The sequence below is a fragment of the Ursus maritimus genome, unplaced genomic scaffold, assembly GCF_017311325.1.
Source record: "Ursus maritimus isolate PB19 unplaced genomic scaffold, ASM1731132v1 scaffold_32, whole genome shotgun sequence".
In the NCBI taxonomy this organism is placed as follows: Eukaryota; Metazoa; Chordata; class Mammalia; order Carnivora; family Ursidae; genus Ursus; species Ursus maritimus.
Window position 1 is genome coordinate 8,113,814 of NW_024425786.1, and position 22,021 is coordinate 8,135,834.

The window sequence follows — 22,021 nt, forward strand, 5'->3', positions numbered from 1 at the left end:
ATATTCCTTAACTACTTTTTCGGTCAGTACTGTGGATAAATTTATTATGCAAAAATATCAGAAGGATCTACTTTGGTTGGTTTCAATTACAGAAATAGAATTATTTATCTCAGCACAGTGGTGACTGATAAATGTTTAATGAATCAGTAAAATCAATCATATTCTTTAAATTTTTATTTATTTATTTACTTACTTAAAAAATTTTTTAAATTTATTCATTTGACAGAGAGACAGAAGAGATACCAAGACAGAGAGCATAAGCAGGGGGAGGGGCAGCAGGCAGAGGAAGAAGCAGGCTCTCCGCTGAGTGAGGAGCCTGACACGGGCCTCGATCCCAGGACCCTGGGATCATGACCTGAGCCAAAGGCAGATGCTTAACTGACTGAGACACCTAGGTGCCCCTTTTTAAGAAAAGTAAGCTCTACACCCAATGTGGGGCTTGAACTCACAACCCCAAGATCAAGAATCACATGCTCTACAGACTGAGCCAGCCAGGCGCCCCTGTATATGGTTTTTAAAATATTAAACCAGCCTATGGAGAAAGTAGTACCCAAGAACTAGGTTCTAGTTTGCTCGGCTGTTCTGTTCCATGGATAAATAAAAAGGGACTACGGCTGATGCTGCAAACAAGACCCGAAGGTACAAAATACAACTATTTACCAGATGGTCATAAATCTTATTGGAAAACAAGTGGGAACTGTTTAAGAAAGGTATAATGTAGAAAAAGACTACAAAACCCAAATCAATTTACTCACCGATCTCCCAGGCCCAAAATATACCCAACCATGGACATGACCGCTAAAGAGCGGGTATAGTTGGTTCTTCGGTCAAACCACACCTGGAACACAGGAGTGCACGTGAACCAAGGCTCTGGAAGCTAACTGGCTTCAACATAATTACACCTCAATCAGTTGTTTTCTTATGTTCCATCAGTAACCAGTTAATAACATAAAATGGAATAAAGATCTCATTTATAATTGTAACAACAGTAAACTATGCTTAGAATAAACAGAACCCAGATGGAAAAAAAAATTAACCTTTGCTTAGGAATACAAAGACCCGAGTAAATGAAAGTATCCATCCAAGACCATAAAAATGTAATAACCTCCCAAATTATTTGATACATTTAATGTAATTCCACTCAAAATTCAGTAGCACTTTTTTGGGGGGACTGTGACAAAATGATCCCAAAATTTATCTGGAAGAAGAAAAAATTAAAATAGCCAATGAAAAGAGACTCTTTATTAATAGTTGTATTAACAGTGTGGTACTTGAGTAGAAATAGGCTTTAGAGAGATCCACGAAATAAAACAAGAGCCCCAGAAAGAAATCCAATGGCACAGAAAAATTTTTTGTATTATAAAAATGGACTCTCTTAAACAGTAGGAAAAAGATGGATTATTTGGTAAATACTGTGGTGTTGGCTAATCATCTCAAAAAAATAAAATTTAAATCTTAAAAATCAAATCCTGAATTGGGTTGAGGATTTAAATGGAAAAACAAATTTTATAATCAGTACAAGAAAATGAATGTAGAAAGATACATAATCTTGAGGTGGAGAGGGCTTTTCTCAATATAAAGCCAAAGGTAGAAACTTCAAAGAAAAGGATCAAAAATTTGGTAACTCCTAACTTTTAAAAATGTCTATATATCAAAAACAAAAATCCCAAACCAAGAAACATACCCTAACAAAAATTAAAAAACCAAATGAGCAGGAAATTTCTAACATCTATGAAAAAGATTTAATATCTTTAACCTAAACACAACTCAAATACTATTATCAGAAACGGGAGAAACATGAAATTACTAAATCTATATCTGCTAAACTGCACGGCTCGCCCACTTAATTTCTGTTATTAAAGACGGTACATCATCTACAGCTGCTCGTCACCAACACAAGTCCAGGCGCACATGAACAAACCAGAAAGCCAGCCCCGGTACGAGTGCGTGGGTCAGAGGGCAGAGGCGCGCGAGGAGCCCAGCGCGTCCTACCTCGGAGCTGGGGCTCTTCAGCCACAGCAGCTTGGCCAGGTCGTCGCCGGCCGTGTTATTGACGGCGTGCTCGAACACCTCCACCTTCTGCATCAGCGTCAGGTGATCGTAGTCCGGTGCCATCTGCGTCAGGACACAACTGTTCTGAGAGCGGCCCCAGACTGGCAGCTTCCACCCAGGAGGAAACGGGGCTCTGGGTCCAGGCAGAGCCGGGTTCGGATCTCACCACCCCAGCCCAAAGGAAAAGGAAGTAAGAACAGTGCAAAAGGAAGGAAAAAGGGGGTGGCCAACGGAAACTGATGACCACGGGGACTGCCAGGGCCGAAGGGTGAAACACCAGGTCCCACCTGAGTACAAGCCGACTGGTGTGAATGAGAGCACTGGAGGCATCAAGGTTCTGGGTAACAAACACATCTCTTTCTCACTACTTACACCTCTACTAACATCATTTCCCCGTGTGGCCAGTACCCCGTATACAACTGGCGTTCGGTCGATCCACGTTGCCTGAGAAATAATACCGTCCCGTCTCACCTAGAATGCTCAACACCTAACTTCTGGGCTTTAGGGTCCTGTTTGTTAGAGGTAATCTGCTTTAGGACCCCCTTCATGAAAACTTCTTCAGGAGAGAATCCTCCCAAGTAGATTTTTCAGTGACGTACACACACAGAAGAGCGAGAAGAGCAGCTCTGTAGAGATTTCCCAACTTGCGAGTTACGTCAAGACATGAAAGCACTGGGTCTGGCAGCCTCCTCACATACCCGCAACATGATGCGATGCTCGATGTTGAGAAGGATCTTCTTCTTCTCTCTGTAGTCCCGGATGAGGGCGTGCAGCGTGTCGCAGTGGGGGACCCAGCCGATGAGGCCCGAGTTGGTTGATAAGGGGATGACAGCGTATCTCTGGATGCTGGCACCCGCAGGAAAGCAGGGTTATCGGATGGTAAACAGAGTGCACCTCTGACCCCCTCACAACACACGCAAGCCGGTTCAATGGCGCCCCCCGCACAGGGCTGCCGTGAGGTGCGCACGAAGGCAGCGCGCTACTGGCGGGAAAGCACCACCAGCCTCCTCAACCTGCCTGACCGACTCACTGCTGTCGGGGAGCAGCCCAGTGATTGTTTCTAAGCCAAAAACAACCTCCAACTGAATATCCGTGTTCTTAACAGAAAGAGGAGGAAGGAAGCAGGGCAGACAGGGAAGGGAAAACACACCAGACGTGCAGCATCTCTAGTCTAATGGCCACGGTCCAATGGTCCATTCTGGACCCTCCCTTGAAACTACGCTAACAGGATGGACGATTCTTCTTGCTGTGTTTGACACTTTGGCTACTGATGACTTCCTGTCAGGTTCATAGGTCAACAACCGATTCCGTGAAGGGACAGGACCACAGGGGACGGAGGTAAGGAAACCCTAGACCAGTCAAATCGCTGCCGTGTCACCCCCCGCCCCACCCCGTGTCCTGAATACCTGAGGTTCTTGCGAAGAGACGTTGGGTCGTTGGCCAGAAGGGTGTTCACCAGGCCAAAGAGCTGCATCACTCGCTCATCCTGCCGCAGGTCTTCATGGCCCTTCAGGAGGAAAACAAACTCATGCCCGTTGCTGCCTGTGAGGAACGGTGGGAGCAGTTAGCACAGACCAGCCCTGTACTCCCAAGCGCCCAGAAACTACGTGTACCTTCCCAGTCACGCTTCACACACACAGAAAAGTATCCTAGAACTGACAAAAAGAATGGCCCTGTTTTTGATGGTCCCCAATGAAATGCTGGTCAAATTAAAAATAAATAAAATTAAAAACAGGTCTGTCTTTGAAGATCAGGAATGATTCTGCACAGAAATGGTCATTCTGTATGTTCCCCTCACAACCCACTCTCTGCCCTTCTCTGTCTTGCTCAGGCGACCCCTAGACACTGCATCACCTGGGCTCCCAGTGGGGCTTGGACAATGGGGGCACTGGCAGGAGGGAAGTCAGAGGGCGGGAAGAGGGAGAGACCAAAGGGTTTGCCTCTGACAACATGCCAGGCTCCAGTTCTAGAAGTGTTCAGTGTCCCTCCACCTGGGCTACGGCTTCTGGTGGATGGCCTCTCTTTCCAGGTTACGTGCTCTTGATGGGCTCCTTGCCCTTTCGGGTCTGGAGGGTGGGGTGAGTCATAGCTTCTCCCTGTTGGCTCTCTTTACTCTGCTCACGGCTTTCCCTGGAAACAGGTCCTTCATTCAAGTCTCTGATGAAATACTGTGAAGAACCTCACTGACCCATGTTTTAGTATCAGGAGACGCCAGCCCATGGAGAGAGGATCACCTGGGAACCACGACGAACTGGTGCTGGTGAATAACTACTGCATTTGAAAAGCATGAGCCGTATTAAAGAGAGAACCCCTGAAGGGCCACCACAGCATCCAGGCCTCCTGCAACGACCCTGGGTAGGTCACAGAGCTCACCGTGAGAACTCATTTCCACTTCAGTGTGTTCCTTTCACACAGTCACTTCCCACAGAGAGAGACAGTGATGGTGAAAGAGAACATCTGAGAGCCCAGGAAACCTTTCTTCAGCCCTGCTTGTCACCTACCACACCTGCATCCGGATGTCCCTTGGCCCTGTCAGCCTCTGCAGCTGCCTGCCACCCCCACTTGCCCACGCCACACACCCTGACAGTTCCCTCCACCTGTTCCGCAGGGCAGTTAGGCGTTAAGCACGCGCGACGGTACGAACAAACTAGGAGTCCTGAGGAGGATGTAACGAGAGGCCCACTTGTGCTCTATTTCTCTCTCCATAAACACGGGAGAGATGAGGCATGGAAAGATTCGTGGTGTGAACGGTGAGCGGTGATTTCAGAAAAGGGGAGGGGTTCAGCCATGGTGGGAGGGAGACGCAGGCGGCAGAAGCACAGGGGACCTTACCCATTAGCGTCAGCTTCCGGGGCCTCTGCTTGGAGGTGATGACCTGCAGGGACGGCGCTATGGACTGAATGCGAATGATCGGCTGGTTGGGGTCGTACGTCCCTGGCACAGCCAATTCAAGGTCCCGGCACATCAGAAGTTTGGGGGAAACATACTGCAGTTCTAAGGAGGTGAGCTGTGAATAATTACCACAGGGGTTAGTTTTCTGCCTCCAGGGAAGAATTTAAATGCAATTTAGGTATCTTTCAATAGATACCTAATAGCAATGACTTGTCCCACAGTTTGCAGATAGAAGCAAAATCGTATGCTTTAGAATTAGTGTCAGAACGTTCACAAAAAGGAAAACATAAGGGACGATGACAGTTAACGCTGCTAGAACCTGAAGAGCCTACCTGAGGCAGCTGCTTCGAGATTCGTCTGAACACGTGATAATAGAGGTCCCAGGCTTGGGTGAGGTCCTTGACGTTCCCGGATTTCATGTACTTCCTGCACCACTCTTGGGCCTCCATTAAGTCTCGACCATATGCCTGAGTGGGGAAGCAGAAGTGCGCGAGTCGTCAAGGTGTGGACTACGCCACAGGCTGAACCCCCAAGCAGACAGCACAACGGCTCGGCCACACGCTATGGCTGGATGGCTCTGGCCCTCGGCCAGGCTTAGCAAGGGCAGCGTGCTGGCCCAGTCCTGGAGGCCCCAGTCTCGGGACGGCTTATGGGCAAAGTAAGGAGAAGCAAGACGTGCGGGGGAAGAATCTCATGGTTTTCCAGTTAAGTTTTGGGAGGGTTCTCGTAAGTCAGTGACAATTAAATTGCTGGTGTTTTTATATTCCATGACCTCCGTCAGAGGACATTTTATTCAAGTCAGCACAAAAGCCAGAGGGAAAGGGCTCTGGTAAAGGCTTTGGGTCAAGTCACGCCATGTTTTCTTATCCCATACCTGATTAAAAGATGTTTCCTTCAGAGTCTGGGGGCCCCGTTCCATCATAGCATGCAGGGGCTCCAGCACCTCAAACATGCCTTTCACGTTCCTTTCCCCAAAGTACAAACGAGACGCTTCTTCCAGGCCTTCGTGCCACATCTCGTGCCAGAGGATGGCCACGCGGATTAGCTCCTCACTCACCTGGACCAAAGAGGGCAAAGAGAGAAGCACTGAGGATGAGCTAACCTCAGAAAGGCCTGTGTCTGAGACAGAGGCCGTCCTCTTGCCAGCAGCACTGCTGTGAGGAAGACTCACCATCATGGCCTGCTGGACCAGGGTGTTACTGTGCTCGCACATGTTCTTCAGAATCTTGTTGGCTGCGTTGTGGCGGGCCGTTGTGGTGGACTTAGAGGCCACGGTCAGGGGGTAGATGAGGGCCTGAGGCAGACACGGAAGGAACACTTGCAAACTCCGACTTTCAGGAAGATAAGAGAGATGGAGAGGATGCTTCTGACACTGATTTGAGTCCATCACTCAATCCTGGGGCGGGTGGGGAACTCCTTCTCTTCAGGAAGGGCCCTGGGCCCGGGACTGCTGGCCGGACAGACGGGATGCCTGGCTCCCACTTCCTGCACTTATGTCTCTAGAGCAGCTTAGGAAAGGCTGAGATCCAGATCAAAAGGTCAGCTGTTTGAGGAGAAACTGCCCAGGGTGCCCACATACCTGCGGGTGGTACCGGCCAATGTCAGTGAGAAGCTGGTGAATGAGGCGGCCCACCAAGGGCCTAGGAGTATCGATCCTTGCGATGAGCTGCGGTATAACCTGGTGTTCAGAAAGACACGGTGTGCAGCATGTGAGGTGTGGAAACAACCAGTTATTCTGCACAATGACCAGCTCTTGAAACTTGTTGTGGCAGATGCTATTAAGCTCTAAAATGGTTCATTCCTTTCAGTTCCCTGGGAGAAACTAAAGAAAATATGGAGTCTTGACCTTGGGACCTTCTTTACCACTGTTCACTGAACACCGCATGATCCCAGGAGGAGACAGAGCAGGAGTGAGACCTGAGCCAGCCTTACCTGTAACCAAGTGTCAATCTGAATTGCTTTCACCCCCTCCACTAAGGCTTCATTTACGTCTGGCCAGTGACCATAGTCAAACCATAAGGTGAGGACTCTGGCAAAGAAAAATGAGAAAATCACAGAAAATTGAGTTTCCTAGCTTTTGTCCATTTTGTTTGTTTGTTTTAAATCTTTAAGACTCCTGAGAAAAGAATAACTGGCAAAGGGGCGCCTGGGTGGCTCCGTCAGGTAAGTATCTGACTCTTGATTTCGGCTCAGGTCCTGATCTCAGGGTCCTGGGATCGGGCCCGCGTTGGGCTGGCTTCGCACTCAGCAGGGAGTCTGCCTAGGGAATCTCTCTCTCTCCCTCTGCCCTCTCCCTGCTCGCGCTTTCTCTAAAATAAATAAATCTTAAAAAAAAAAAAAAAAGAAGAAGAAGAAGAACTGGCAAGGCCTGAAATCAGTGGTTCCCCAGTGTCTGGTCTCAGGACCACCTGGGAGGGTCGCTGGTGGTGGTTGTGAGTACTTGGCTCAACACAAGGAGGGGCATCCCAAGTGAACGCTTGTTTTATTCCAGATAATGTAGAGGGTCCCAGAAATCTAACAGATGAGCCCAGGCACAACCTATGGATAATCTTTGCACATACAGAAAGCCACCTGGAGACCAGCGGCAACAGGGTAAACGTAGGACTTAGCTGCCCTTGTCACCCGTAGTCTTCGGACTGGCTGGCCTGAGCCATTTGTTTCTGCCTAAGTGGCCTCTCCAAGCTGAGGGGATTTCGGCACTACTGCACAAACAGATGTGCTTCCTCCCTTTGTGACAGAGAGCGCATGGAGCGTTCTCCTCAGTCCTGGCAGGTGGAGGCTGGTCATCGGTTACTCTTGGACAGACTCATGGGGGGTGGGTTGGGGGACATCACGAGTCATCCTGTGTCCTGCTGCACACACAGCCTACCAGGGGCCCCACCCTTCTCTGATACCTCAGCGTGTCCTGGAGGTTGTTGCCTCGTGACAAGGAGATGGAACGGAAGAAGCCCTGGACCGCAGGGACGGTGTACATCAAGAGGGTTTTGGATAAATCCTGTTGGAACACACACATGTTAATGGACACTCTTACCTTCATTTTCTCATCCGTAAAAGGGGCTCACAGCATACTAACAGGACCTACCTCAAAGAGAGGTTATGAAATTAAATCAGTTAATGCATGAGAAGCTTCTGGATTAGTACCTGGCACACAGCAAGCACTCAGGAAATGCCAACTGTGTCATGATCGCTAGCACCTTGGGCTAACGGCGGCTTCCTAAACGGGGGGGGGGATCCTGCTAGCCTCTGTCCTCAAATGGACCCACAGATGTGCACGGCCACCCACACACACAGGTGCAGGCTTTAAGGGGATGAGCTCATTCTCATGGGAAGAATGACCAGGAACTCAGTTGTCAGCTTGGTGGCTAGAGCAGCACCTCGAATACAAACACGTGCACAGAAGCACCGTCTCGAACAATGCTGGCTGGCGAGTAAGCCACGCCGTCTAGCTTCTTCCGTTCAGAGTGAAGCCCAGGTTCCTCAGCGCTCCGCCACCATCCCCCTCTTCAGAGTGCCTGGTGCCTGGCTCAGTCCTCGCTGGGGAGGAAGGGAAGGGTACCTCAGTGACCTTCTTCTGCAGAGGAGATGGGGTGGGGCTGTTCTCGGTGCTCTCGGCCTCACTCTCGCTGTTGCTGCCCTCGGTGCTGGTGGCGGTGGCGGTGGCGGTGGCCGCTGTGGTGGCGGCAGTGGTCGTGCTGGTGATGTTGGCCCCGCTGGCGTGCCGCAGCTTCTTCTTCTCGTCCCGGGCTTGGTTCTGATGTTTGTAGTGCAGCACAGCCTCAAAGTTCATCACTGCCCACGCGTGCCAGGCCTGGGAGGGGCGAGAGTCGAAGATGAGGAGGCTGGAGCGCCAAGGCCTTAGAGCAGCGTGAGGCCAAAGCTGAGGAAGAGTGCTGGGACCGCCCCTTCCTCTCGTGGCCGGCAGAGGAAAACTGCACCGACACACTCAGGCATGGGGCCTTTTACTAGACTCAGCCTGATTCCTTCATTTCGTGGTGCCCTCACTGTATCAGGACTGTGGTGAGGCCTGCAGGGGAGGGGCACCCGAAGAGGAGCAAGCCAGGTGCTTATTTCAGGGGGCTTCTGGTCTGGTGGGGGGGCCCAGCAACCCAAGGACAGGCAAATGTGAGGGGCAATGAGAGATGGACAATGGGCAGGCCAGGGTCAGGGAAGGCTTTGTAGAGGGGAGGTTTCTGGGGTAGGGACTGAAGAGCAGCCTTCGATGGGCAAGGCGGGGACAAGAGGACAGCAGCAGGGACTTCCCGGCCTGGAGGTCAGGGACGAAGATGCAGGGTGGCCAGCACAGTGCAGTTCATAGGAAATGAAGAAAAAGATCTGACTGGAGTGCAGTCCGTGAAGGAGAGTGGTGGGGGGAAGGTTAGCAAAGGGCAGGGTCAGATTGTGGACAGGCTAACATAATAGGCCAAGGGGGTCCCATTTCATTCTAGGTTTTAAAGATTTCTTTGGCAGCCGTATATGAAACATTATTTACGAGAGCACAGGTGTAGGGGAGTGATGGTCAAAGTCTTAACCAGGTCCCAGGTCAGTGGGAAGGGAGCACACCAAGAGCACGCCATGGGGGAATGTCGCTCATCTGTCCAGCTCTCCCATCTGGCCCACGTGTGGCCTGTCAGAGAGCCGGTGCCCAATGACTGTTTGCTGGGAGAAGCCCTTGGTGCTTATTTTGGTAAAGGAGGAACTATCCACACTCTACGGCCTAGAGCTGCAGGAACCGAGGGTGCAGCCCTGCCTCGTGCAGATAGCATGAGGCACGCTTTGATTTGGGGCCTCGTAAGTTTGCGGTGATGGCAGGACACTAAATACTCCACTGGATATACTTTCTGCGCAATCGGGAAGTTCCTTTGCATCCCTCGCTAAAAACCTTTCTTTAACATAAATGTGTCCATTTTTCTACCTAAGCAGAGTAGGTTGATCATAACTGACCTTTTATTTGATGAGTCACAATTCTGTAATGGCCCAGGCTGTTTCCCCACACCCTCATTTATTCAACAGCTCTTCTTTATTCACTACGTGCCAGGCATTGAGCCAGGGGATGTGGTGAGCAGGACAGAAATAGTCTCTGCACACACACAGGACCACACCATTACAGTAAGATAGCATAAGCCCAAAAGGACCCATACAAAGAAAAACTTAACATTCCTAGGTCCCATTTTTTTCCTCGTGATTTGTTTCTTTTCTAAAATTTGAGTGAAGGAAAGTAATCTGGTGAGGAGACACTTCCAACTGGTAAGGTTCCAGCTAATCCAAGGTTTACTGGATATGTTTTTCCAGCCTAGAAATGAAGCTGTCCTACGTAGAGTCATTATTGCTGCTATCACGAAATGGGCATTTTTCAGATCAGAATGAAGCATGCTTCAATCAGGGTAAGATTTTTACTGTAGATGCTTCTGTGTTTTCAGATATACGTTTTGATCTCGGAGGGATTCATTCTCAAAGTATTAGCAAGTTAAGGGGCGCCTGGGTGGCTCAGTGGTTAAGCGTCTGCCTTCGGCTCAGGTCATGATCCCAGGATCTTGGGATCGAGCCCCGCATCGCGCTCCCTGCTCAGCGGGAACCCTGCTTCTCCCTCTCACACTCCCCCTGCTTGTGTTCCCACTCTCGCTGCCTCTCTCTCTGTCAAATAAATAAATAAAATCTTAAAAAAAAAAAAAAGTATTAACAAGTTAAGGAAATGCTGGAAAGAAGTCGATGACACCTGCTATACCGAGCGGCTATTACCAGGAGGTGGGTCCCTCAGGGAAAACATAAAAACTAAGGCTATGTGCTCTCCTCAAAGATGCGTTCTCCCCCCAATTCCTCCTCTATCAGTCAACTGCATCTTTGATACATTTTCAAATTCTGCTTATCTTCCTGAAAAGTTTCCCCTATGCCGTAACAGGATGTTACCCAGAGCTTTCCAATAAAAACAGAGAAGGGAAGTTCTTAGATGAGGAGCAGGCAGGGAAAGGAAATCAGGAAGAAGCTGGGAAAGAACAGATGACCCAAGGGAAGATAACGTCCCAGAGATGACCCGTGTGTCCAGATGCTCGTCCCACACAATCAGCTAAGCGTCTGTAAGGCAGCAGTGCTCCCCGTGCCACACACGTAATAGTATGTGGTCAAGTGTTCCTCCCATGTAACACTCTATCACCCTTTCTGTCTCCATGACGCCTGCACGGGGCCTCTGACAGTCTGGCTGCTGGCCTGCGAACAAGCAAATCCCCGGCACAGGACCCGCAGCTGCAGGGCCGTGAGGGGCTGGGTTCTCGCCGGGGCAGGCGCGCTGGGAAGCCTGGGGTTACCGGGGTTACCGGGTTACCTTGTACCAGCTGCGGTCGTGCTCCGTGGCCGCGCTGTAGTACTGCAGCACTTTGGGGATGGTGCTCTCGTTGATGCCCTGCAGGTTCAGCTGCCACTCCCCGAGCTTCAGGAAGCACCTGCACACAGGGAAACAACCCCCACGCTAGCTCCCCTGCCCCCCCCACAAGGGGACCAGCCCACTCTGTCGGCAGAGCACGAAAGCCTCCCCGAGCTTCACGCTTGCTCCCAGGAAGAGGCGTGATGGAAGCACCAGGATTCTCAACCACATAGAAGGAAAAAAACGGGTGTTAGGGCTGCATTCTGAATGTATCATCTCTTCTCCTCGACCTGTCCTTCCATGCTAGCGTCAACCAGGATCCGGTATGGGCTAGGTCTGTAGGGACCGACCCACACCGACTTCAGTTTTTGGGGGTATCAGCTGCTGAGGAACTTTTCCTATTGATTGCTACTGGCTTCCCTCACTTCTCCCTTCTCCATTTCTAATGATAAATGACAGAATACATATCAACATATTATATCATGCATTATATTACGTATTATGACATAGATCATTCATCATAGATCATATTTATGATGATAATATGAGCAGCCAACATTTCCTGATTGCTGCTCTCTTCCAGGTACTGCTCTGAATGACTGACGTGTTTGTTCTATTAACCCTCCTACACCGCCTTCGACCAGCCTAACAAATAGGAGCTCTCACCATCCCCTTTTTATACGATGAGGAAACTGAGGCACAGAGCGGTTAAGTAACTCATCTAAAGTCACACATCGAAGCAACAGCATAGCTGGCATTTGCAGACAAGGGGTCTGACGCCCAAGCCAGACACCAGGAGCACGGGAGCACATGGATTCTGTGCAGCTGAGTCCAGGCAAACAGCAGCAGAGGCTCAGCGCAGCATGATGCGATGGCTGCCTGGGGTTCCCACTGCACAAGGCGAGAGCGGCGTCGGCAGCTCGCCGCTCAGGGAGCGCCGAGCACTCCCGCCACGCCACAGAGGCTGCTAGGGTTGGGGGGACTGGAGCACGACTGGCCCCAGCCAGCGGGGACACCTCACCGGGCCATGAGCTTGTGCAGCTCTTGCTTGTGCTGCTGGTCCTCGGTGGCGATGGCGTGCTGGGCCTGCTGCTGCACGGTCTGCACGAAGTGCTGCATGTGCTGGAAGGCGTCGATCTGTACCGGACAAAGCACGGGGAGCCGCTTGGCATTCGGCCTGGCCTTGCGGGAGAGAAACCCCCGTTCCTCTAATGAGCACGCGAGCCGACCTCCCTCCCAGGAGAGCACCCTGGAGCACAGCGTGAGGGGCCCCTAGGACAAGGGGCAGGGCATGACGCTGGGAGATGGTTGGGCTTTTCAAGAAGACTCCTACTTTTCCAACTCAAGCCTCAGCTCTCCTTGGCTAACTGTACTGCTCTTTTGCTAAGCCTTGGAAAAGCTACTTGCCTGGTTATCCCAAAATAACAATTCATAGGAAGAAATGTGAAACAACTGCTTACTTCATGGTACCCATATTGCCCCGGGGGAAACCAGGCTTCTGCGGGATTGTTTCGGGCCCGTAAAACTTCAGTACTTGTTTAGAACTCTATATACCTTGGGACACTCCAGCAGAGCCCAAACTATAGTTTTAAAAATCCAACAGAACCCTCAGCACCCAAATAAGAACACAGAGAGGGGGTAAAGCCCCTCATCCAACCATCCAAGTGAAATAGGGGGAAGACAGGAGCTGAGCAGACATCTAGGTGAACGGGGTGGCTTCACGGCATCCTTAAGCTGTTCGATTTACACTATGGGACTTGATATACAAGGGAGCAGAGGCACTTGGGTTAGGAAAAGGGAGCGGAACGAGGGAAGGGCAGAGATGCAGAGTCAGAGATCTGGGAATAGGGTACCAGCCATCTGTAATAGCCCACAAGTCCACACACACCAGCATCTTGATAAATGGGGTCCATACTATTTTTAAAGGGCCTCATGGGTGAAGATCGAGCATATAGACATGAAAGCTCCAATGGAAAAAATGGTGGAATGTAAAGCCACCAACACAGAGAGGGGAAATTGTATGTGAGAGAGTGAAAAAGAGGTGACGCGTTCTTGCTGCAGAAGAAGACGGGGGAGAAAATCAACACTTCAAATAAATAAGGTCAGAATGGTCTCCTTCCGTTTTTTTTTTTTTTTTTTTTTTTTAAATAGAAACGTGTCAGTAGTGATGGTCTTGAAGGAAAATACAACTCCCTGGCTTGGGGGCCAGGACCAACCTCAGATACTTTTCAACACGAAGAATGAATTGGCATCAACAGCCAGGGCTCACCCCAGAGCCAGAATGACGTGACAATCTATCAGGCAGCGAATCTGCGCACGGGGACAGGGCCGACACGCAGATGTTCCAACAGTTAACAAGACGCCTGTCCCCCTCAGACAGCTGCCTTCACGGGGTTCCATTACTCACCCCGGCTTTGAAAAATGAACGACATTAGCAGCCCGCACCTGAGAAGTGATAAATGTTCCTTTAGTTTTTCCTCTGCGAGAACTGCACTGACCAGACTTAAAGCTGATTAAAAAGGAAAGAAAGAATTAAGAGGCAGCACTGGAAAAATCAACCATGAGAAGAGGGACTGATAAGCTGGTGCACCCAGCGTGTCCGTCAAGCATGTAAGAACTAAAGCGGGAGCTCTGACGCCAGGGCTGTTCGGAGCACCCGTGCTCCGTGTCACTGGTGGTCCAGACGCACAATTCAGATTCCTTTCAGGAGACTCAACCAGGCGCAGAACAAAAAATAAATTGCCCAAACCGGGGAGGGCTGCGTGGTAGTTTGGATTTGAAGCTCATTATTAAGTAAATTTATCCAGCACAAGAGAATCTATATCTTTCTACTCTGTGGCGTGGAGGCCACTTATTTTCAAGGAATTCAAAGTGCTCCATTAAAATACCCTCTTTTCTCCACATCCGGGAAGCGAGGACGGAAAACCTGATTTTCTCTCTTATGGATGAAGGACTGGCCATTCAAGTGAAGGGGCTTGTCCCTCGCTCAGAGTTTCAGCAGTGTATCGTACTCCTGGTTGGTGGGCGAGATTGATGTTCTCAGTGTAGTGAGATTTCACGGAAGGATCGGCCTGCCTCTAGGTTCTGGGAAGTGGCTTGTCTACGAAAACACTGGACATACACCTTCTGCCTGACACCTTCCTGCAAAGCAGGCTCTGCTTTTCTCAAACTCTTTCACCTACCTTACCCAAGGCAGAATATGATTGCTTACTGAATTGTTTGTAGTGGAGGAAAGTAAAGCTCAGAGAGGAAAAGGGACTTGTTCAGTAGCACGATTATTATTACGCAGTTGGACCTCTTTGAGTGACTCCTGAACTCCCGTGAAGCTGTGACATCTCTAGCTCTGGTCCTGAAGTTCAGGCACCTAACTTGGAAGAGGTTTCTAAATGTCTAATGCCTGTTGTTTCATGGTCTCCCATCAGAATCTGGGCTCCTAAGAAGAGGCCATAACGTGTAGACAGGTTGGACTGTGGTCATATGTTGAAAGAAGCCACTCCCTGGTTGAGACATTAGCCAAGAGGCTCCTGCTGCCTGCCTTCGGCACGACGTTCAAACACTTGGACGCTGTACACAGGAAGGAAACCAGACTACACTCAGATCCAGCACCTTCTGTTTTTCTCATTTGCCTGGAGGAAGGTCAGGCTTTGAATGAATGCCCCGGGGAGTTTGCAAAGACTTACAACAAAACCAAACCAAACCCCCCAAAACAACAAAAGACAACAAAACTCCCAAACGACACACGTGGAGAATGGAGCTCGGGCCGTTCCTATTGAAGTGAACCCCCGTCGAAGACCCAGTGGTGGGGTGCAGGGTCCCGATCCCATTCTGGGTGGCTTTCGTAGTCACAGAGTCAACCACCCGAAAAGAAGTCAACTTCTAGACACGGCCCCGGATTTCCTTAAGCGTGCCTTCCACAGCCTCAGCTGCAGTGGTGCTCTGCCCTCCTTTCTCCCAGCAGGCCCTGCCGTGGGGACCACAATGGCGCGAGGAGGAGAGCTGGGGTGCTCCTTCGGTTTGGTAAGGGGGATGAGGAGCCAGAGTGGGTGCTGATTTTGCCTCCAGGGCCAACTTTTTGTTAATCATCACCATCATCCAGGGTGAGCGTTTCAAAAAATAAAACGAAAACCCCCACCCAGAGCCACATCTATTTCCCTATCCGGGGAAGGACCTTTTTGTCAATAAAGTAAGAGGAATTCTATGCTGGCTCCAAGAAGAAGCTCCCTACTGGATTCAGCATGACACGCTGGGTGTTGCTGCTTCTGAATCCCAACTGATGATTGGAAAGGAGACGAGAAGTCTGAAAAACCAAACTGGTCTTATGAAATTTCCAGTCTATGTTTTCACAAATATGCTGCCTTTTGGGTACCGAACAGCCCACTTTCTCTTGGGAGGCTGGGAGGTGGCGGGGGCAGAAACTGTGCCCTTCCTATGTTCCAGCATACTCTGTCTGCTAATAAATACAACTGTCACTACACTCAAGAGTTCGATCAATGGTATACGTGCAGGCCCTCGAATACGACTCTCTTCTGAAATCAGGCCAAGCAGCTTCCTAACAGGAGCAAACTCCCTGACACAGTGGTTTGGATGCGGTTTCCTTCTGGGCCCCGGGGAGGTGAGAAGCCGGTCAGTGAGCATTCTGCAGAAACGTGGTCTACTGCTGAAGGATTCGGATACAGACCTTGCGAGCGCTCTTCCACATGTTTTTCATGTAGGCGTAGGTCACCTGAGGGTGAACTGTTGGCAGAGGGTGGTCAAGTTGCCGAGATGGATCAACTCCCAGGAGCAACACTAAGGTTTTATGAGCAAGGGCCTTAAAAACAAGAGAAGTTGGGTTGTAAACAGAACGGGACCAGGAGGGCCGTTTCCTCCTCAGCCTCCCACCCCACCCTGCGGTGGGGGTTACTCACCAGCCTGCCACTCTTCCCGCACAGGCTGGCATACTTGAGCCAGGTCCTCATATCCTCATGAGGGCTGACCACGAGCGACCGCACCATCAGGATTTTCTGCCAGTCCTCCACAATACGCTGGCAGCCCTGGAACATTCAGGAGTGAGAATTAGGCATGTCCTCTGCTATAGTTTTAACCCCCAACAAGCAACAGCAAAACCTTCCCTGAACAAAAAAAAATTCATTTTTACAACCTTAGCTTTCTCAAGTGAAGGGTACTATGAAAAAAAACACTTCTTAGGAACCTCTCAAAATCCGAGGATCAGGAGAGTATAGGCTCTGATGCGTGAGTCCTGGCGCTGCCGCTTTCCACTGGGGGGACGCCACACATGTTACTTAACCACTAAGAGGGGGTAAAGATAGTACCAACTTCAGAGGGCTATGATAAAGGTGACATGAATTAAACTATTTAAATTTCTTTTCTGGATTGTAAATGCATTTTTTTTTTTAAAGCCAGTTTTTTTTGTTACAGATTTTATTTATTTATTTTAGAGAGTGAGCACGAGTAGGGTGAGAAGCAGAGGGAGAAAAGACTCCTCATTGAGCAGGGAGCCAGATGTGGGGCTCGATCCTGGGACTCTGGGATCATGACCTGAGCCGAAGGCAGATGCTTCACCGACTGAGCCACCCAGGTGCCCCAATAGTGCATTTTTAACTTTGATTTTTTTGCTTCAGCTCCTCTGGCTGAAGAAGACGATCACTGACAAATTCAATTTATTTCGAATGTATCATTCCGGGGTGCCTGGCTGGCTCAGTCGGTAGGGTGTGTGACTCTTGATCTCAGAGTTGTGAGTTCGAGCCCCACGCTGGGTGTAGAGATTACTTAAAAATAAAATCTTAAAGAAAAGTATTACTCAAAATTTGAAAGATGAATAAAGTATAAAAGAAGTTTAAACAAATTCTCAAATGGTGCTGCTTGTAGGTGGTGATGTCGACAGTCCTGAGATTATTAACGCCGGAACCCACACGAACACTGGCCTAGACTCCTTCTGCTTCATTTTCATTGGTCTCAGATCAAAAAGTGCATATAGAAGGAAAAGCGCCTCATTCACTCACACATATAAATTCTTTTTAATTAAAAAACAGGACGAATTCATTGTTATCAAAAGAATAGGCTAATTTTATATCAAAGACTCCTGAGGGTAAGTAGGCCTCTTCTCTTCCACCTTTGCTGTAAGAAGTCAGACTCAGAGACAAACCACCAGGGGAGCGGGGCTTGTCTCTCCATCGGCAAATCTGTCTGTTTGCAAGACAGACAGAACCAAAGGAGCCGTCCTCCATGGAGGTGAGTCTGAGAGTCTAGCAACAATGGTTGCAGGCTTTTAAATATGACAGGATCCAGGGTGAACCTAAACAAAGAACCGAAGGCAAGTAAGGCTGAGCCCTCAAACTGCCCCATGGGAGACTCTGGCAGGGGATTTCAACTTAAATGACTTGACCACAAAATGGCAGTTCTCCAACCGAGGCGGCTCATTGAGTGCTTTGACAGCAAGCCAACCACGAGAGCCAAATTTCTACCACAAACTTAATGCTTTATTTTCGGGCCTTGGACCATATCTTTCCACCCCATTAAGTGTGACAACAGTGATTTGGAAAGTTATGAAAACAGGAAAAAGTACTTTGAGTGACTATTTTGGGAACTTCTCATCATCTGCTAGTTTCTTCCAGATGCTGGAATAATCTGGCTCCCTATAAGCCAAAAAGCATCTTGTCTCAAGGCAGGAAAGTCGTGAAGGCCTCAGATGCTGACAGGGACATGATAAAGTCAAACACGGGGTTCCCCTCTCCAAGATGCGTTTACTCCACCCCCGTCTGGGTCTCTATCTGGATAAAGCCTCCCTTGTTAGAATGGCAGAAGACTCATCAGATCTCTGATTTGGAAACTCTTCACCCCATTATGGGCACTTAGAAAAAAAAATGGGGTGTGTACAAGTCAGGTGGGAAATGCTTGCTTTGTGGAATTCTTTTCTGGTGTCCAGTAGACAATTTTCCACCAAAACATTCACCGGGCATTTCATAATTGCTAATAAAACCTATGAAAGGACCGCATGTGCTCACTGCAGAGCACAAACGACTGTATTCACACACGCTCCTTTGCCCGCTGCTCTTTGCCTGCCAGTGGAATGTGCCCTGAGCTTCCCAGACAGGAATGCAGCCTGGCTTGAAAAGGTTTTGTCACAGCCTACCGAGGGGCTTGGAACCACAGACCCTGATTGGCCTGGAGACGGAATTTGGAAATAGGTGTGGATGGGCCAAGAGGAACAGTCTAAAACCGAGAAGGCTGATTACGATGCACAGGGGACAAGCGGCTTCCGGAGTGGTGAAGGCTTTCTCTCCTTTGCACATGAACTTACCCTCCTCCCGACTAAAGGAATGGGAGAACTGTCCTTTCCAAGAACACTTAAGACTGCCGACTCCCATTTCTGGAACTGACTGTGCCTCATGCTCAAACGATCAGAATGTACAATGAAAACACTGATGGAGGACTTGGAGAAGTTTCTCCAGGAGGGAAACTTCAGCAGAAAACAGTCTGAAGAGAGACTGTGCATGACTGTGACCGGAGGAACTATAAACGGTGGGGGCTGGTCAGCTGAAACATGAGGCAGCCCCATTTAAAAAGCTGGATGCAGGCAGCCAATAAGTAGATTTAGAGCAGTAGTTCTATGTTGGCCACACGCTGGAAGCATCTGTGGCGGCTGAAGAGATACTGATCCTGGGTCTGTCCTCAGAAATTTTGTTTTATTTGGTCTGGGAAGTGGCCGGGGATCCAGATTTTAAAAATCCCTGCAGGTCATCCTATTGGGCAGCTGAAGCCGAGAACCACTGATTCTGAGGCTGTCTGTTAAGTGTCACTTACTAAACAGTTTCTTGTGTTCCTAGAGAAGGCTAAGAGGAGCGTGGAGAACCGGTCATTCGCTCACAGCTAAGGGCCGAGGCGCACAGCCTCTGAGCGCTTTGCCTTGAATGCCACCCCAGCCTCTGTGGGGAGGCAGGCAGCGTGTGCTGAGCAAGAGCAGGGGAGGGAGAGCGGGCGGGCTACCTGGGGCTTTCTAGCAGCCTCACCTGCAGCCTCTCCCACCAGATCTGGCGGATGATCTCCCGTCGCTCGGGGACAAGTTTGTACTGGATAACCTCCTCCAGCTCGGAGAGCATGTGGCAAGAGACCATGGCCTGTTGGAAGCAAATCACATTCCAACTTAATACTGCATGAACAATCCAAAAGCCAGGATTCATTTCAATCATTCCTTCTGGTGGCAGGGTATCTGCTGAGAATACACAGGCATGTTCCCAGCAGCCTGGGAGCCCTCAATTAGCCACGCTGAAAAAAGAACTGAAACGAGCCTCTAAAACGACTCTGTGCAGAATGTTCGACACTCACCCCATATGCCCGACTGTAGCTCTCTCCTGCCATAGCGGTTAACTCGGCATCCAGCAGGTCTCTGGCTTTGTCGATGCACTAGAAGAGAAACAGGAGAAACACAGAACTGAGCTGTAGGCTTAGGGGTGGGGGGGGGAGGTGCTGTTTTTTTCAGGCTTGCCAGCTGGCTGGAGGTTATTCATTTCGCTTAAATTCTAGTGACAAAGAGAAAAGTTCACTGAAGAAGGGAGGAAACCTTTTACCAGATCTGTAAGGCTAAAGAAGAATGTTATCCAATTTCTCAGAACAGACAGAATGTATAGCAACCGCAAGCTTACCATCCTGAATCCTGGGACTAGGGAGCGAACATGCAGGCTTAGAGACGGAAGCACTGTGCGTCTCCAGAGGACAGCCTGCGGACCTGCTTTCTTTCTTCTTTTCCTTGCTGGACACATTTGTGAACCTGAACTATCCACACTCTCAGTAGCCCCATGTGGTCGACATTGGCTTCTAAGCATCTTGTCCTCATGAGGGAGCGCCTCTGCTCCTGGCAGAGGAACACCCAAACCTCCCCATGTCATGGGGGCTTTCGTGCCTGCGACTTGGACGGCCCAGGCCTCAGCTCTGGTCATGTAAATCCCAGCTCAGAGGATGGCCACGGGACTGCCGTTTGAGTCTTCCGTTTCATCAACTAAACACCCTGCATATGGAACTTTTCTTTCTCGAATGTTTGAGATTGAGGACCGTGTCCCCATCCTTTAAGTGCTCAGGTCATTTACCCCAGCACCCCATCCAAGACAGTCCAGTGCCCGTCAGGATGTGGTTACTTCATTCTTTTATTCTGCAAGCCAGCACGGGATCTTCAAATACACTGCTAGCTCTCCCAGAAGGTCATCCCTGTGCGACACCCCTGCACAGCCAGGAGAGGCTCGTGACTGACCCCTGCTGTGGGGGGGGAGGGGCTGCTGCTGTCCCCATCCTCCTCGGGTGAGACAGACGGTCTCTCTCTACTACGAGGAATGCTAGCAAAGTGCTCAAAGCATGCAATGATGACCTGAGCTCATTCCAGAACAGTGTAAATGGTAACCTCCCGAACTCCTTTGTCCCTCTCAGAGCAGAAGGTGGCCCTGGCGGATGTGCTGGCAGTCTTCTTCTGAGTATTCTGCTCCCAAGCCTAGATGCCCGTGAGCTCACAGGGCGGAACACCACAGCGGAAGTGCATTAGCCCTTTTCCACAGGCACGGTGTGCCTAGGAACTGACAGGGCAGACATATTATCTTTTCTTTGCTCGATGGTCTGAGTACACGTAAGTTTTTACCTGTTGCGCCAAGGAGAAGAGGTCCTGATGCAGTGCCAGCACGGCTCTGTAAAATGCCCCATCGTGGGTGTCCCGAGGGATCATACAGGTATACTCCTCCATGCTGTCCCACTGACCTACACACACACACACACACACACACACACACACAGAGAAAAGCATTAGGGTGGTCGGCTTGCTGGGCTAAGGCAGCATCTCAAATAGGCCTTGTCATTGTTACCTGCATTTAGTTTGGGGTTCAAACAAGACAAGCTTGTGCCTGACGTATCAAAACCCTACAGAGACTCTCTATACTCTATGGGGTTGAGCGAACCAATTTAACAAACAAAGCCACATCTGTCTTCCAAACACAGGACTCCAGTGCTGCCCCAGGGAGTTCCATGAACGATGGGAGAAACCGAGTGAGTGCAAAGCCTACAAGTCAAGAGGCTTTAATGTAGCACCTCATTAACCCAGAGAACTCTCTCAGGTTTCTCTAGGTGAGATGGAATGGCTTTCTTCCCTACTAGCAAAGCAGCTCACAGTTCAATGGTACGTTGGAAATTACATTTTCCCCTAAACAACTGAAAGTGGCTATTACCCAGACAGGGGGCAGGATTAGACAAACAGTTTGCCCACCTCACTCTGGCAGTACCTGTGCCTCAGGAGGGAGGACATAAATATTTTAAGAGGCTCTGTTATAATAGAAAGATGGGCTATGTCCTAGTCTCTGTATCGGGCAGACTGGGGAAATGGCTGCATCCGGGAAGAGATACTCACTTCCCCTGATGGGGTGAGCACGTATCACATGCCAACATTTCCAAGGCCATCTGCAGAAAAGATAGCAGCCTCATTAGCTGCAAACTGCAGGGCAGCTCATTTTACAAGGCATTTTCCTGCTTTTCACTCCAGATCATCGGCTCATTCATTCTCTATGCCTCTGGGCAAAAGCAAATGGCAAACAATGACTCCTCAGGAAGCAATTTGTTTTTGAAAAATGTTCTGGATCCAGCCCAGAGCTCATGAACGGGAAGGATATAAGCTCTGTGACTCAAGAGGGATGGAATGGAGGTAGAAGGTTATGTAACCTTCTTCTGGACTCCATAGGTGAAGCTCTTCAC

General features: G+C 49.7%; 1 protein-coding gene across 1 annotated transcript in view; it reads right to left on the bottom strand.

The window, feature by feature from the left end:
* Positions 1–22,021, bottom strand: part of MTOR (mechanistic target of rapamycin kinase) — a 120,528-nt gene that overhangs the window by 9,540 nt on the left and 88,967 nt on the right. Inside the window, exons 31-49 of the mRNA XM_008694734.2 lie at positions 20,922–21,037; positions 19,625–19,702; positions 19,309–19,416; positions 16,207–16,332; positions 15,978–16,109; positions 12,321–12,436; positions 11,261–11,378; positions 8,501–8,752; positions 7,839–7,939; positions 6,877–6,973; positions 6,524–6,622; positions 6,116–6,238; positions 5,819–6,001; positions 5,277–5,411; positions 4,885–5,059; positions 3,459–3,594; positions 2,751–2,898; positions 1,993–2,115; positions 756–838 (exon numbers count right to left, since the gene is read on the bottom strand). Of these exons, the coding sequence (XP_008692956.2) occupies positions 756–838; positions 1,993–2,115; positions 2,751–2,898; positions 3,459–3,594; positions 4,885–5,059; positions 5,277–5,411; positions 5,819–6,001; positions 6,116–6,238; positions 6,524–6,622; positions 6,877–6,973; positions 7,839–7,939; positions 8,501–8,752; positions 11,261–11,378; positions 12,321–12,436; positions 15,978–16,109; positions 16,207–16,332; positions 19,309–19,416; positions 19,625–19,702; positions 20,922–21,037 (2,449 nt within the window). The remainder of the gene's footprint in view (positions 1–755; positions 839–1,992; positions 2,116–2,750; positions 2,899–3,458; positions 3,595–4,884; positions 5,060–5,276; positions 5,412–5,818; positions 6,002–6,115; positions 6,239–6,523; positions 6,623–6,876; positions 6,974–7,838; positions 7,940–8,500; positions 8,753–11,260; positions 11,379–12,320; positions 12,437–15,977; positions 16,110–16,206; positions 16,333–19,308; positions 19,417–19,624; positions 19,703–20,921; positions 21,038–22,021) is intronic.